The 16,233-nt window shown below is 51.7% G+C and overlaps 2 protein-coding genes across 2 annotated transcripts in view; one reads left to right on the top strand and one right to left on the bottom strand.

Moving 5' to 3' along the window:
- The window catches only part of UNC45B (unc-45 homolog B (C. elegans)), a 12,722-nt gene extending 3,055 nt beyond the window's left edge, over positions 1-9,667 (bottom strand). The window contains exons 1-16 of the mRNA XM_009326065.1: positions 9,503-9,667; positions 8,662-8,698; positions 8,149-8,324; positions 7,501-7,590; positions 6,835-7,002; positions 5,511-5,679; positions 5,062-5,232; positions 4,048-4,219; positions 3,390-3,690; positions 2,885-2,979; positions 2,059-2,200; positions 1,472-1,612; positions 1,151-1,278; positions 614-680; positions 133-246; positions 1-30 (exon numbers count right to left, since the gene is read on the bottom strand). Of these exons, the coding sequence (XP_009324340.1) occupies positions 1-30; positions 133-246; positions 614-680; positions 1,151-1,278; positions 1,472-1,612; positions 2,059-2,200; positions 2,885-2,979; positions 3,390-3,690; positions 4,048-4,219; positions 5,062-5,232; positions 5,511-5,679; positions 6,835-7,002; positions 7,501-7,590; positions 8,149-8,324; positions 8,662-8,698; positions 9,503-9,664 (2,163 nt within the window). The 5' untranslated portion in view covers positions 9,665-9,667. The remainder of the gene's footprint in view (positions 31-132; positions 247-613; positions 681-1,150; positions 1,279-1,471; positions 1,613-2,058; positions 2,201-2,884; positions 2,980-3,389; positions 3,691-4,047; positions 4,220-5,061; positions 5,233-5,510; positions 5,680-6,834; positions 7,003-7,500; positions 7,591-8,148; positions 8,325-8,661; positions 8,699-9,502) is intronic.
- A 4,176-nt stretch (positions 9,668-13,843) lies between these two features.
- RAD51D (RAD51 paralog D) overlaps positions 13,844-16,233 on the top strand; it is a 9,681-nt gene continuing 7,291 nt past the window's right edge. Inside the window, exons 1-3 of the mRNA XM_009326064.1 lie at positions 13,844-13,945; positions 15,149-15,210; positions 15,355-15,473. Of these exons, the coding sequence (XP_009324339.1) occupies positions 13,864-13,945; positions 15,149-15,210; positions 15,355-15,473 (263 nt within the window). The 5' untranslated portion in view covers positions 13,844-13,863. The remainder of the gene's footprint in view (positions 13,946-15,148; positions 15,211-15,354; positions 15,474-16,233) is intronic.

The raw sequence follows: 16,233 nt of genomic DNA, 5'->3' as shown, positions 1-16,233 counted from the left end.
GCTGACGAGGGGCCTCACCACCTCATACACCTAAGAAGAGAAGGCATGTCACTGCTTTTCCAGCTCACAGATCTTGGCAATTTTCATTTGCTAAAGGAATAATCAAGATTTTTTTTTTTTTTTTAAGGTTACCCTCTCCCCTGGGAATGCCATGTCTGGATTGGAGATAGCAGCAATTTTTGCCAGAGCGTGAGAAGCCTTTATCTTGCCAACTTCTGTGCCTTCCACAGCCAGAGGTATCAGGGCCTAGTGACACACAGGAAAGCATTCAATGTCTCTGAGAAGATTTACAAGATTGCCTTAATATGCTAAGTGAAAAATATCCTAAAGATGTGTTTGTTGAAGAAATGGGTCTGGACTGTAGCCCACAGCGGTGTCTTGCTTGTGTTCTCAAATAGGCACCAACACCAGAGCTTGTAGCTCACACAGTTGTTTCAAGAAGATTGCTTCTTTGGAGGCTTACAGAGATAGGACTAGAGTGTCAGCCTGGGCCCCAGGGGCTACCAAGACATCTCATGCTTTTCTGCCACATTCCCTCACTGTAGACACGTTGCAGGCTCCCAACAGACATTAACTGCACGTCAGGTTGAGCTGCAAACATGAAAGTAATCACCTTTCCACCGCCTTGAGCGACAATGGTCCCGCGGTCCTTGGGGTCTTCACACAAGGCAAGAAACACCCTGCAGAAGCACAGCATCACTTAGTGAAACAGCCACGCAGGAAGGCAATAACCCATGTCCCTTGTGGAAGGGGGCTAAGGTTTTGCAGGGGTGCCAGATCCACCAGGTAAATTCCAGATGTTTAACCCAGTGCCCACAGCGCTCTAGGACGAAGCAACAAATGGCACAGTAAAAAGTTTCAAGGCCTGCAAGATGAACTCTATTCCAGCCAAAACCAGTACAGAGGACTAGAAGTTCAAAATGCATCCTAGCAAGCCAGCCCTGTAAGCTGGCTTCAAGGTCAGAACGTGGATTTTTATGACATTGCTTAAGAAAAACTTTGGGTTTAAATCTTTTCTCCACCTCCCTTTCATCTCGCCCCCGTAGGCAGAATGTACCACCCCACAAAGCAAGGAGCCAGCCCAGGCACCCATCTCAGTGGCACACAGGCTGGCCAGCACTCCCAGCTCCCACGACAGCGATGAAGGCACCTGGCGATGAGCTCCTTGCTCTGGTCCGTCAGTATGGCACTGTCCGCCTTCACCATGCAGGCCAAGGCAGAGACGACGCCGGCTTTCAGCAACCGCTTTACCCGCTTCACCACAAAATCCTTCTTGTCCTGGGGGGGGACATTGGAAAGGGATTAGCCCCTTAGCAGTCGCCATCCTGCTGACTACGGCCAAGCCTGGTTGGAGAGCAAAGCAATTTCAGCCTCAGAGACAGGCGACCTGAGGTCTGTGACAATGGATACACCAAAGAAAGTCTTCAGATCCAAGCATCTCCTCACAGCTCCCCAGCTGTAGACAACCTACCTTTGGATGCTCCTCAGGCACGTGCTGCTTGGAGAATTTTGCCAGTTGCACCAGCTCTGGGACCAGCTCCTTGGTATCATAGCTGTTGGTACAGTTCACCAGCGCAGAAGCCACAGAATACAGGATAGTCTTGTCGCTTGTCTGCACAGAAAAATAAAAGCTTATGTGAGGGTGAGGAGGACACGGCAAGGAAACAGGTCCCTTAAGGACTGCCACCATGGTGGTTTGCACTAGCTGAAGTGTTCTTAGGCTCATCCCCAGCTTTATAGCCTAGGGCAGGGAAAACCAAAAGTTTTTATGGTCAAACAGGCTTTTTGAGATCAGACGCTGTCAACACCTTGATGCCTTTGATTTTCATGCAGTTGTGACAGCAAAGGTAAGAGCAACCTTCCTCAGCCCTGGGAGAAGAGCAGGATGGTAACAACCTTGAGGTGTCTCTGTGGCACAGGCAAAACTGACTTTTTGCTAAACTAGAGGTGAGGGGTTGGAGTCACAGCTCCTCCTGCCTGGGAAGACAGTGTTGGGCTGGAAAGCTGGGAGAACTTGATGCTACCAGAAGAATGAGGGAACAACGTAAGGAGATAGACCTTGGCTAATTCAAACATAGCTTGCAGGGCTGGCTCGTCTTCAACAAAGTCATCTTTCACATCTGCATCGAGGGTTAGATATGCCAGCCCTTCCACAGCCCATTTCCTGGTGCGAGCGTCAATGCTGGTGTTACACAACCATCTGGAAGAGAGAAAAACATCCACATTTCTATCTTGGGAGCCAGGACTGATTTCTCCAGGAGAAGGAGGAAAAACCGATATTGAGACCGTTTCAGGCCTGAACATGTACTCAGGTTCTGCTGCAGCTCCTAAAGACTGTGGATGCTTCCCTTGAGACATGACCTACCTCCCATGGCCCAACTTGAGCGATCTAAATGCTGCAGGGAAAGACAGACCAGGACAGCTACTCAGCACTGCTTTGCCTTCACCATCACGTGAAACACGTGATGCCCTGCTACCCAGTGCCAGCAGCAATGATCACCCATTCGGTCACCTCCTAACTTCATCCCACCTCCTTGGTTAGTCCACCTGGTAGATTCACCTTCAAAAGGTACTTGTGCATATTCTAGATTGGTACAGCCTAATCAAGTGCATTCTGGCAAAGAGGGAGGCACCATGTCTGGTGTTTCACATGGGAAGTGAGGGAGGGAGAAGGCTTATCTGGATATTGAGGCAGGAGGAACTTATGGTTGCTTGAGGCACAGAAGAGCTCCAGGTCCCAGTGCAATGGCTCTGGGGGCACTGTCAGCTGTCAGGCAGCAACAGTAAGTGAAGGCAACGTGTGGGCAGGATCTCTGGGGAAAGGAGCATATTGTGTTTTGCAAAGTATGGAACAACGGAAGGAAAAAAAAGTAAAATCACTTACTTTCGGCACTGCTTGGCTAACTTCTCAGTGGACCCCTCAGCAAACTGCCGCAGTCCATAATCTGTACCTCCTGCTGAGCCCAGCTTGCAGAGACCCTGAGGAGGATGAAGAGGATGCACCAGTGAGAAAGGTTCATTAATCCTCTAGTATTGCTGCCCCAAATCAGCCTAATCCCATATCTAAAGTTTGAAGTCAGTTCTAACAAAGAGGAAGCATTCTAATACCCAGTAGATCGTTGAGCTTGTAGCACAGCAAAGTGAGGTTTTGTGCTCTTATTGGATGTCTTTAAATGGAAGATTAACCCCTTTTGCCTTCAAAGTTACCAATAATCCATGTGCTCTCCTGGTCTGCCATCTCCCCCTTCCTTGTAGGGGGAAGCACCATAAACCATTCCCTGGCTGAGGTGAGTGAACCCAACGTGTTCCCAGGACCTCTCCCCTCTCCCAAGTCTGGGGTTAAGCTGGTGAGTGTGGCAGGCAATAGAGGCGGGGGCTGCCATCCTTACCACCAGGGCTCGGATTTTGATCTTCTCGTTCTTGGTCTTCTTGTAGATCTCCTTCAGGAGCGTCACCCCATTGGAGATGATGAAGGTGGCACGGCTCAGCTTGGTGGAGGCATGGATGAGGGCTTCCACAGCCACCAGCTGGTCAATCTCCCTCTCGGACCCACACAGGGCAACCATCATCTCCATGACTCCCTTCATGCCGAGCAGCTTGTTGCCTAAGTCAAAGGGCCCTTGCAGAACTCCAGACACCATCTGGATGGCATGGAGTGTCTTATCCATGTCCTGTGGGTCAATTTTGCTCCTGCATGGGATAGAGGGAGTCAGCACGTGGAACAATAGTTCCTTACAGTTGTCATTCCCTTGGGCAGGGAATGTCCTCCCTCAGATTGGGAACTGAGCTCCACTGCTGAAATACATAGGTATTTGGGACACAGCCAAGCCCAAATTCATGCAAAGGCTGTGAGCCAGCAGGTAGGAGTACAATGCGAGGATCTGAGGATCCCAGCTGAAGGATCCAGCAGGATCTCAAGCAAATCATTATCTCCCAGGGCCTCAATTTGGCATCTAAGTGGATTGCAAGTGCCTCATCTCATCCTTAAGATCTCCTGCTCCTGTGCCTCTGGGCCAGCTCAGCTCCAGTAAGCCAGCCCCGACTCACTTGATGTACTCCTCGCAGATCACCCGGTAGTTGTCACGCTCCGGGTCGCAGCGCAGGTCATCGTAGAGCTTATTTAGGAGGACAGAGGCAGTCAGCTGGGTGTTTTCTGTCAGCGGCAGGCAGTCAGGCATCTCAGGAATCTGGCCCACCACTTTCAGTATCTTTTTTAAGCCTGGAGACAATGGAGAGATATGGCTGTTAGAGGGGAGAGGGTCAGTACAATAGTCAAGATACTATTTGTTGCTTTCTTTGCAGTGAAATAGCCAGCCGGCTGGTTTTCAATTACTTTGCAACCTAATCACATAAGCCTTAAACAAAGGCAACACTCAATTATTTACTGGGGAGGAGCTTCTGCTGCTGAGATTACATGTTTGCAGCATCAGGCTTTTATCCATCACTCAGTGAGATAAACAAAACTGTGCATTTGGTCCCTGGCTGGATCAGTTATTTTTATCAGGAGGCATTAAACCTACTGACCTCCAAGGCTGGAGGCTCTCACTGAGGAAAAGTCAGTGACTTTCAAATTATTCTGGATGTCATAACCCTCCTTATGCTAAAGTATTATTAAATAAATTCCACCAAAATGGTAACACACATATGCATTGGAATTAGCATAAAAACACACCCCACACAAATTCCTCACCCCCTTCCAGTTTTAGAAATGACCAGTTTAAGGATCTAGCAAGCTCAGCAGGTGCTCATCTCATCCTGTCTAAGCTAGACAATTTATCCAAGCCAAATCCTCCTAACATTAGCAAATACATTGGAATAAACTAACTAGAGAAGTTAAGTCAGTCCTTTAGAAACTGAAAAATTCTTGTTCTCATACAGTTTTTTTTCTCTTAATCTTAATACTGTTTCCTGCTAATAAGTTTAACTTTGCTCCAGGCTTGCATGTACCAAAAAAAGCCAGAGAGGATTTATTTTAGAGAGGATCAGATCTACATGTATTCAGGCAAGAATATACAGCTCCATATCTCCCAAAGCAGAACAGGATGGCAGGGAAGGACTCACCATTATCGATGACAAAGGTGGTCCTGCTGTTGTCATGGTCTTTCAGGTCCTTCCTCGGTATATTCTTGTTGAGGAGGTTGAGAGCTCGGTCTCGCCCTTGCCCAGATACTTTCTTACTGACCAGCATATCCAGCAAACACATTGTGATCATCCTCAAATCTTTTTTAGTATCTACACAGAAGCAAGACAGTACCAGCCAGTTACAAGAAATTATCTTCGAAAGCAGGTGAACCCAGTGAAAACCATTCAAAGCCACTGCCTGGCTGGAACACAGGTATTTAAGTTAACACCATGAGGATAAGAGCTGTGTGCAGGTTGTGATCCTGGACAGCTGAAGGGTGAAGTCCCCACTTCACCAGGGAATAAAGGGGACATCCCAGGAGCAGAGCCCTCCCTGCTCGCCCGCTCCTCCAGCAAGACTGAAGGACCACCAGGTCATGCACCGTTACCTAGCACTACAGACTCCTCCTTCCCGTGATGCTCCTCTTTCCCCTGGCCCAGCAAGCAGTCAGTGATGGTCTGCAGGAGGTTGCAGACAGCCAGGGAGATTTCCTCATTGTCTACAGACATCCACATACAAATGTTGTCAATGCCCAGGTAATGGAGAATGGCGGTGGCCTGGCCCCAGAAAGGAGAGAGCAGGGCAGCTGTTAGCGAAGGTGACAGCCTTTCCTTCCTGCACGATTTAGAAAGGTCAGCCTCAGCTTGTACAAAGAAAGTATTTTCCTGGGTGAATCCCAAGTCAGTACAAGGCAGAGTTTTGCTTTTCATTCTCATTTTCATTTATAATAAGACAACTCCTAAAATCTAGATCTGCCAGTAACGCAACAGACTATTTCCAGCGAGGATGTTGAGATGAGCATGGCTGGGTTTGGAAGAGTCCCTCACGCAAGGTTGTTAACAAAGAGCCTGTTTGGTGCACAAACCCCATCCTGGCTGTGAGCAAACCCAATGTCATCGCGCAGCCTGTCCCCATGCATGGTGGCACATCAGTAATTCACGGGAAGCATGTTCAGGAACACACTGACCTAGTGGGCTTTGCAGAACAGCCGTTTTGCATATGACGACAGTTAATGTTTCAGAAAAAGAAAATAGGTCTCCACTCCACTGGATTTTTATCTAGTAGATTTTATTTTTGTTGTGTTGTAGTTCCCCCCCACTCCTTTGCGCCATTACACTGACACGCATATTCATTTTGCGCATGTCCATCTCCTGCTTCCAACCACATAACACAGACAGGGCTTCTTATGAGCCATTTTTATACTAGATAAAAACTGTCTTGGTGTAGAGTAAGATATTAGCTGGCTCAGAGACCCCTGGGACTTGCGTTGGGACCCTTCCCAGGAATCTTAACGTTCTTGTAGGTCCTCCGTGCTTTCCTTCATCTAAGCCTTGGACAAAACTTTCCTATAGTTATTTGTTGCTTTTCTGAGACCTGTGATATAGGACATGGATATGACCGAGCCATGCTCACCACAACTTATGTGGTAACAACTCATCGAAAGTTTTACTTCGCCACCACACATGAAGGCACCGTAGGGAACACGTACAGCTTTGACCTCAGAGATGAGGAGCACAGTAACAGGGGTAGTTTCAATAGTCTGTGTTAAAAAAAAATAAGCAAGTGGGCCCCCCCCCCCCCCCAAATTAAAAATTTTATTTGTAGGATTTAATTTTTTCCCACTGCTCACAAACATCGTGAACTATTGCAATTTTCCGCTCCCCCAGGTGCAAGGCAATAGCAGTGAAGGTCTCGAGTGCCCCATTGCTTACCCGAGCCTTATGTCCCACGCACATGCCTGAAAGCGTCCTCACGGCTGCCAGGATCAGCTCAGCGTTTTTGGTTTCTATCAGCTGCAGCAGCAAGCTGACCCCGTTGTTCTGGAAAATCCTCTCAGCACCCGCTTCTTCCCGCCCCAGGACTATGAGGTTGTTTGCAGCCTGTGTGGGAGGCAAGAGGAACCAGGGGTCAGCAGCACAGCCCTGCTGGCAGCCTCCAAAACACCTCCGTGCAGCTCTGGGATGTCCCAGTGGGAGCTGTGGGGTGGCCATCTCCTGATGGATGCACTGGACCAGCTCTGACCCCACCAGGCAGTTTCTTCAGGTGCATCTGGGGATTGGCTTCGCTCTGCCCAAGAAAAATGGGTCACTGCTTGGAGGGAAACACGGGGAAGGCAGCAGAGATGGGCCTGAGAAGTCCAGTCTGATCCCACCTTTGGAATTTTGGGAGGTTGGTCCACCTTCCACAGCACAAGGGTGATGCCTCTTTGGGGCATTTCCCCTCTCGGTTGTCTGTCCCAGTGCAGTTCATGTCCCAGCTCCTTACCTTGTCTTCCATCCAGGGGATGTGGGGAAGGGAATGCAGCCTTCTGCTCCTCGGTGCAGCCTCTGACATTAAACAACAGCAATTTGTCCTGTCAAGTCCAGGACAGTTCTCACCTTTTCTCGCTTTTCTTTCTCACTGTTCTCATCCAGCAGGATTTCAAACATCTTCTGCACCCTCAAGTCTGTGGAGAACTGAATGTGCAGCTGTGCCAACAGAGAGTGCATGGAGCATCAGAGAGAAAAATCGAGGAGCAATTTTCCTTTACCACTTCAAGGACACCACAGACCCGCAAACCACAGACAATCTAAGCTGAATAACAATAGGTGTCACTTCTCAGAGAGCATCAATTACCCGTCTCAGACCCATCAGCATGGGCAGAGCCAGCCCTAAGCCATCGTCTCTGAGACCTCGTGGTACCTAGCGATGCAGGGACTTCTTCACAACACCCGCAAAAAGGTAACTAAGTCAATGTGGTGACTGCCAGACCCAGTCCAAAGCTGGTCCAGTTCCTTGCCAAGACCTTACCAAGACATTCAGGACCAGGCCAGCCTCAGGAGTGAGCTGCCACGCTTTTTAATTTAACCATTCAATCTGATCCTCAAATTTACATGCATCAAGTATGAACTTCCAGTTAACGGAGCCTATTTATCCCCCTACATTGTTGTAAGTTTCCAGTATGACCAACAGTCCATCAGCGTAACCCAGAGCAAGGACTTCCCACACCTGGTCTGTGAACCTGGGACTGCTCCCCCAGCATTTACCTTCTCCTGGATGTTGGCCCCCAGTCGCCTCAGGGTCTCCTGGAAGTTTTTATTGCGGGGTTCGATGGTGGCACATTTCTGAGCATCTTTGAATGCTTGGTCCAATTTCCCCAATTTTTCCAGAGCTTGGCTGCGCCGGTACAAGGCTTTGATATCCGAAGCATTGATGTCAATAGCTGGGAAAGTGATCCAAAACACCAGGCATCAGAGTTTGCTTCTTGGAAATCCTCCGTGTAAACTGTGATTTGCTTTACAGTGACTACAGCTCCTTGAGATGTAGTTGTTAACATTGTGAGTGAATTGGTACCTGATCAGCATCAATTGCACTGACGCACCAAGTCGGTGCATCTTCTTTTGTACCTTCTCAATTAATTCCCTTGTGGCCTCAGCACTTGGGTGTTAGTGGACATCAAGGAATAAGACCACAGTGCCCCAAAAGCAGATGTGAGAGCAGGCTGGAGCAAGCACACCCAGAAACGCGGCTCTCCTTTCTCAAAACACCCCCCTCCTTACCTCTAGACGCATCCGAGGCTGCTTTGGCATATTCCTCCTGTTAAACCAGAAGGGTGAGATTTGTTAGCAGTGGAACAGCAGGGCACGTCCCCATTGCTGACGCACACTGTGACCTCTCTGTTCCCACTTACTAACAGGACACCATGGTGAAACCAGCAGCAGCCTACAGAAGGAAAGATGGGGGCTTAGGTACCTTTTAATCACTGACAGGGGAGAGAGGAAAGGGTCTGTAATATAGGTGAGACAACATAAGCTGATGATGATGCAGCAACAGACCATGGGCAGCGATGGGAGAGGGGATACTCACAACAGCCTATCTGCATTTTGTTCTGGGTTGGTGTCACTTCTCCTGGATTAGTGAAAATTCAGGAACATGCAAGCAATCGGCTAAAATCCCACAGCAGGTCGTTACAAGCTGACTGCAGGGAGCTGAGACAATTTTGGTACAGATACTAATAACTTTTTGTTTCGCTAAATATCTACATCTACTTCTCTTGTGCTGGGACAGACAGCAAGAGCAACGCCTCCGCACCTCTACCTGTGGCTTAGAGCTCTCCCGTAAGCGTGGGGCATGCTGGTTGCCAAAAGCTTTTGCTTCGAAGTGATTAATTGGGACCATCTCTGAGTTGAACCGGCGTGCTCAGCCCCATCAGGATTGAAGCAGGGAGGCAGCTTTGCAGCTCCAGGACAAGCCCAGAACAAACAATTTCAGACCAGTTTGCAAACACCCTATTCAATAAATGGACAAACTGCACAGTCCACAGCTGGTGAGCACCCTTGGCTGCCCCCCTGCTCTTCTCCCCTTGAGCACTGCCCAGGCAAGCCGGGAGTTTTTCCTCACCTTTTTGAGGAAACACGCTGCCCTGTTCCTGTACAGCACCGCCTGCAGCGCCTTGTCCTTGTTGAGCTTTATGGCTTGAGTGTAGCTTTGCACAGCTTTCTCGTAGTCGCTGGCCTGAAAATATTTATTGCCCTCCTCTTTCAGCTGGGTGGGATCCTCCATCTGGAGAGCTTTAAGGAAAAACATCAATCTGTGTCCCGTTTTCAGCTGCCTGTGTCACCTGCCTTACTCCACCAAGCTGAGCTTCACCATGAGACCGACATATAATTAACACACACAGTAATGAAAGCAGCTTACCAGGCTGAAGAGTTTGGAAAATGAAGACCTAAATTGCTCCTCAAGACTGTGGCTTCTCAGAAGCTTTTCCTACAGCTGTAGATCTTTAGGAGTCAATTAATAAAAGAAAGAAAAACAACAAAAAAAAGAAGAATTGAAGAAGTTCGCCAGCACCACGAAGGGTCTGTGTAGCTCAGGAAAGAGCTCGCCTCCCGCTCCAAGTTTGGGCAGGACCTGGCAGCTCCTGCTGCCTGTCAGCGTCACCTGTCCCCGCAGCCTGTCCCCCTCCTTGTCGTCCCCCCCCCCACTATATAGTTCCTGGGGGGGGCTGCGAGCCAGGGTCCCCGGCAGCCAGCCCAGCTCGGGGGGGACACCTGCATGCAAGCAGGCAGCACCTCTCTGCAGCAAGAAGGGATCCTCTCCCACCCACCGGGGCAAATCCCAGCTTCCTTCCACCTGCAGAGCTGCACAGGGTGTGGGGAGCAGGAACAGGGGGGTTTCATGCCAGAAAAGCCCACGGCTGGAATGGCTGACCCCCCTTGCAGTGCTCAGACCCTTTTCCTTTTCTATTTAGGGAAGCATGAGACAGCTGAGCCTCAGGGACAAGCGGCCCCATGCCAGCAGCTGCGGCAGCGCCCAGCACCTTCCAGAACACCCTGGGACGGAAAGCCGATTCGCACCCAGTGCTGCCTCCTCCTTGCAGGGCCTTTGGGAGCCCACCCTGCTGGAAATCGCACGCGTCTCCCATGCTGCCACCTCCCCTCATTTGGCAGCCCACCAGCACAGACTAACACAGATATCTGCGCCAGAGCATACTGGCCCACTCCTGTGATGAGTGTCTCGGGTCTCAATTTGAGTGACACCAGTAGAGAGCAGTACTGAGCTCCAAAAGAGCTGAGCCTTTCAAACCCCCCTGTTTCCCAGGGGTCACAGTCAATCAGGAATTCTGCTTTGTGACTTATCTCCCCCAAAAATGCAGGCCTTGCCTTCCCGAGCGTACCAGCTAAAAAGCAAATGGGGGAACTGGCAGTAGGGATGGGGAAACGACCGAGGGGAGCACGGGCCGACCAGTATCAGCTCAGTTGCTCCGGTCAGGCTTATGCCACAGAACTGAGCTATAGCAGACAACGCGCTTCCACACTGAAGCTCTGCTGGGGAAAAAAAAAGTCAGTTATCTTTAACACGGTGATCTGTGTTGGAGCTTGTGGAACTTACGCAGCAAGAATTGGCACAAGACTGCCCAGTTCAGGTCTCCTGTTTTATTCACCCTGCACCAACAGCACTGTTCAGTCCCTGGTATCGGGGCAGGAGGCGGTTGCAAAGCAGTGTGGAGGTCCCTTCGCAGCACATCACCTGCACAGCAGTTGCAGGCAGCTCAAACACCTTCCCCTGTTTGGGGATAGGTCCAAGGCACAAGGACCACATCTGTGAAGGGTGTAAGAGGCCGTCTCTGCCTCAGACACAGTACCACGGCTTTTCTAGGACTCACATGGACTAACACGCCAGAAACCCCTTCCCACGTTGCTTTAGGTACAGGGGAAAGGTCAGCTTGCTTCATTTCAGTACTCACGGTGTACATGGCACGGCCTTTCTCGAGTTACCCAGAATAAAGGCTTCATTTCCACAAGCAGCAGCACTGCAGGTACTCCAAGTAAACTAAGTTACAGAAAATTGTGTTTGTTGCTGCTGATGTTTGAGACAGAGCTAAGAGTGACCTGAGCTCCCCTTACTCTACGTTTTTGGGACGGGGTATCGGTGATTACACCGCACCAGCGGGGAAGAAGAGCAGCTGCCCGGGACGGGGGTGCCGGCCCCGGGAGTTACCTTACCCCCGTGCCGTTCTGCAGCTGGAGCAGATGTGTTAATGCGCGCTCTGGTAGCCCCCGGAGGGGCTGGCAGGGCAGGCAGCCGGGCTCCCCACCCCGGCAGCCTCAGCAGCGAGTGCGGGGTGCCCTCTTCAGGCCTCGGCTGAGAAAGCAAAAAAAAAAGCTTTTCCTGGCGAAATTCAAGTCCCAGGCGGCCAGGGAAGGGGACAGCCCCCGGGCTGCAGCAAGCCCCTTTCGGGGACAGAGGTCTCCCCGCCTGCAGGGCAGCGAAGACCACCCCCATGAAGCTTCATTTTCCACCCTGCAACCCCAACTGCAAGCATCGGCTGACGAGTCTAACCAAACCCAGTCCTGGGATCCCACCTTACCTCGTGGCTCCAAGCCACCTTCTAATCCAGGACCTTGCAGAGAGCTGGCAAGGTCCATGGTGAAATTACCCCCCAGAAAAGCCCAGGATGAGTTCCAGTATCTCTAGATCAACAGCAGTGTTGCAGAGGTAACTGTGCTCAGCACCCAGGGCTCGAGCTTTTCTCCAGCACAGCATTAGAGACCTTCTCCTTGGGGTAAAGCTGTATACAGTCCCTTTTAGAGCTGCCCACCAAAACCCCTAATGCAAATTTAAGGCAGCTGAAGTATGTGTATAGAGCTCAGGTTCATCTCTGAAATAACTTCAGAAATTATAATTAAAGCTTTTTTCCTATTCACATCAGCAGCTCTCCCAGCAAGGACTCAGACCCCATCAGCTCTGCAGGGGACCACGGGTCTGCCCAGCCACACCAGCAGCAGAGAACCCAGCTCTGAACACAAGCTGTACTTTTAAAAGTGAAACAAGCCCTACTCAGAAACACAGTGATTGGCCAGCCAGGAGGGAAGAGGCTCCAGAGGGGTGTTTGCAGGCAGAGGCCGGCAGCGCTTCCCACCAGGCAGGGCCAGGAGACCCGTTTGCTTGCAGGGTCTTTGCTGGGCCTGGTGAAGGACCAGGGAAGGAAAATCCCGTGCACCCTGTAAGAAAAGACTTGAGTAGCCTTGCCTCTATCTCCTACTTCTTCAGCCTGTCTCAATTTTTAAACTAGCTTGCTTGACTCCCCCCAGCCTTCCCCAGCAGCAGCACCTGCCCCCAAAACCAGCCAGCCCAGGCTCTGGTTCTGTTATTTATAGAGCCTGGGAGCCGTGGCATTGCTGGCACCTGTGCTATGGTCATTTAAAGACAGCTGGTGGTTGGGGGAGTTGCTGTAGATAAGGAGGAACTCTCATTTCTGTTTCCTTTGCTTCAGGTTTGCTGCAGCTCCCGAGCAGGCTCTGGTCCTTCCAGGTGCTCCCCCAGTGTCTCTGCTGGTATCGGGCTGTGCTGCGAGCTGAAAACTCCCATTTATCTGTGTGCACTTCCAGAAGGACCCTTGGGTGTCAGCAGCTGGAGAGGTTTTTCCTCACTGGGGCCAGCCGGGAGGGAAGAGGCTCCAGAGGGGTGTTTGCAGGCAGAGGCCGGCAGCGCTTCCCACCAGGCAGGACCAGGAGACCCGTTTGCTTGCAGGGTCTTTGCTGGGCCCGGTGAAGGACCAGGGAAGGAAAATCCTGTGCAGCCTGTCACTGGGGAGTGCGGTGGCCGGAGGGGCTGGCGGTTGCGCAGGGGTTTAGATGTGAGGCTGGAGCCTGGCTGTGCAGCCACTAGATGGGAGTGCAAATATGAGCCCTGCCCGGCCCTTCCGCTGCCTGCAGGAAGCAGGAAGGGCAGCAGCAGGGGGACGGGGACGGGGCCCTGGCCGGGGCCCTGGGGCAGCCCGGCTTCGGGTGCCTGGGGGAGCAGGAGGTGCATTTGGGGTGCAAAGGGAATGTAGGGTGGTGAGGATGGGGTGGGAAATGCGGCGTGGGGCTGTGTTCACGCGGGCATGTCTGCCCCACAGGGCTCTGTTAAAGATAGCCGGGATGGGGATGCGCTCGCCCGCTGTGGCACCCCGTGAGCAGGAGCTGCCGGCTGAGCCATGGCAGTGCCCCTGTGCCAGCCTGCTCGCGCCTGCCTGCAGAATTTGGGGCTGTTTGGCACTAAAGGGAGACTAAACACTCACCGTAACCACCCATCCCAGACACAGCCTGGGTAGTGTTTCTCTAGTGTCCACAGCTCTGGGAGCAGCCTGTGGCTTTGCTGCACACGTGGGGTGTGATCTGTGTCAGGACAGTGCCGAATCCACTCTCCCATCTCCTCTGCAGGTCTCCTCTCTTCTCCTGGCCCCGCGGTGCTCTGTCCTGGGGGTGGCCAGGGACATGGTGGTCCTGCGGGCTGGGCTCTGTCCTGGTCTCACCGAAGAGATGATCCAGCTTCTCAGGGCGAAGGGCATCAGGACGGGTAATGGGGCGGCAGCGGGGTTTCGGGTTGGAAAATGTCATTCCCTGCACATTTTGGGGTGGCACTGCACTCTCCTCCCGTGCAGGACCCATCTGCCAGGCTGGGTGGTCTGGGCTGTGGGGCAGCCTCGGGAAAACATCTCCTGCCTCTGTGGCTTTGGCTTGCAGTCCAGAAGCTGCAGTGGGGAGTTTTCTTAGAGCCCCATAGAGAAAAGGACAGCGCGCGCAGGTTGTCTGCCATGAGCACGCTGGGCATTGACTGCAGGAGCCTGGGGGGCTGCAGCTCCAGTCCCTGTGCCCGCACCATCCCACACCCTGGAAGGGTGATGTTGGTGCAATATCCCTCCCGTGTCCTCCTTGCTGGATGTCTTCTGGGTCCCCCTGGGTGGACATGATGAGTCCAGGACTTCTCTATAGGAGCAGGAGAGTGTTAGGACATGGTAGGGGTGTCTGCAGAGGCTCTTTGAGGGATGATCAATTATGGCTTTTAGAAGGTATTTTGGGAGGGTTTGTGTATTTTTCCTTCTGAAAAATGCCCAAGCTCCTGGCACACTGTACCCTGGGCAAGGCCTGATCTTAGGGGGGAAAGAAAAAAACTTCAGGTGGATTCTTTACTTGCTCTGAGAAATTGGATTAGGGCTGAGAAAAACACCATTTTATTCTTGTTAAATGGGATCTGTGAGATCCTGCATGTGCTGGAGCCATGGATGTTGTAATCCTTGTTTCCCCTATAAGAACTGCTTTTTAGCATTATTTTTTTCAACCAATAACGTACACATCTATCTGAAAAAATGAATCTTTGAGTGGTTCCTGGGAGCAGAGATGGGGCCACTAGTTCTTCTAATTTCTGTGGCTTTAGCCCTTCCTGGCATGCCCAGGGCTGGCACTTTGGGTCAGTCACTAGCCCCTTCAGACTTTGGTACTCTTGAGCAAAATAGGGAAAATTTTTACCAGCTTCTCTCCCTGGTCTGTTTTGCAAGAAACAATTTGTTTTGCAATGGGCGGTGGGGCCATCTAAGAGGAAAAATTCCAATGCTCCATTTTGTGGGGCATCCTGCCCACCCACTGGAAGTGTTGGCAGAGGGGACAGACATTTTGCCTGTTGGTGCCCACAGGCAGGTTTTGTCTAAGCTGGTCGTCTCTTTGGTGTTCGTGGTCTGTTCAGGTTTGGCTTCCAACTTCTTGTCCCTTGTGTTATTTGTAGTGGTGGACTTCGTGTCATCAGACCTGGAGGACGTTGCCCAGAAGTGTTCCCTGTCTTACAAGGTAAAGGGTGACTCCAAAGTCCTGGTATGTTAATCGAGGAGCTCAGGAGCTGTTCAGCTCACAGCTTGGATGGGCTTATCTGGGGGGACCTTGTTGGCCCTGGACTTCCTCAGTCCCGTTTTCAGATGTGTCTCTGCCCACCAGGTACTCGTTGCAGTGAGACGTGTGCTCCTGGCCCAGTTCTCTGCCTTCCCTGCCAATGGAGCAGACCTCTACGAGGAGCTCAAGAGCTCCACGGCCATCCTGCCCACTGGGAGCCCAAGGTGGGTACAACACCCAGCGAGCCAGCAGGTCCGCCCGGGGCTGGGCTTGCTGCAGAAGGCCATGGTTGCCCAACGCAGGCTTTGGGTTTCAATGTGGTGATGCCCTGAGCAGGCTCAGTGGTCTCCAAACCATCTCCAGCAGCTGTTTTAAAAAAAAAATCCAGCAGGCACATCTCAGCTCTGCAGGGGACCACGGGTCTGCCCAGCCACACCAGCAGCAGAGAACCCAGCTCTGAACACAAGCTGTACTTTTAAAAGTGAAACAAGCCCTACTCAGAAACACAGTGATTGGCCAGCCAGGAGGGAAGAGGCTCCAGAGGGGTGTTTGCAGGCAGAGGCCGGCAGCGCTTCCCACCAGGCAGGACCAGGAGACCCGTTTGCTTGCAGGGTCTTTGCTGGGCCTGGTGAAGGACCAGGGAAGGAAAATCCCATGCTATTGCATGTCCGTATTTCTTCTTTTCCCCTGTCTCCTCGCTGGGTTGTTACAGTGACTATGCAGAGAAACCCTGGGTATTCAAACCTTGCTCCCAGGACCACAGCTGCTCTCCAGCTTGGGACTGTCCTCTTGTAGCCCCCACACTGCAGATCTGCTGTCGCCCACAACGTGGAGAGGGAAGGAGCAGAGCCTGAGGCACTTGTCTGCACTTGGGAAGGGGACTCTAGGGACAAATATCTGGGGACTGCTGCTTCCTGATGCCCCTGCCATTCTGGCTGATGGGGTGTTGATAATCCCACCTTGTGTCGAACCCGTAGCCTGGCC

Source organism: Pygoscelis adeliae, unplaced genomic scaffold (genome assembly GCF_000699105.1).
Source record: "Pygoscelis adeliae isolate BGI_AS28 unplaced genomic scaffold, ASM69910v1 Scaffold266, whole genome shotgun sequence".
NCBI lineage: Eukaryota > Metazoa > Chordata > Aves > Sphenisciformes > Spheniscidae > Pygoscelis > Pygoscelis adeliae.
Note: the sequence above shows the minus strand (reverse complement) of the source record. Positions and strands in the feature narration are given on the sequence as shown.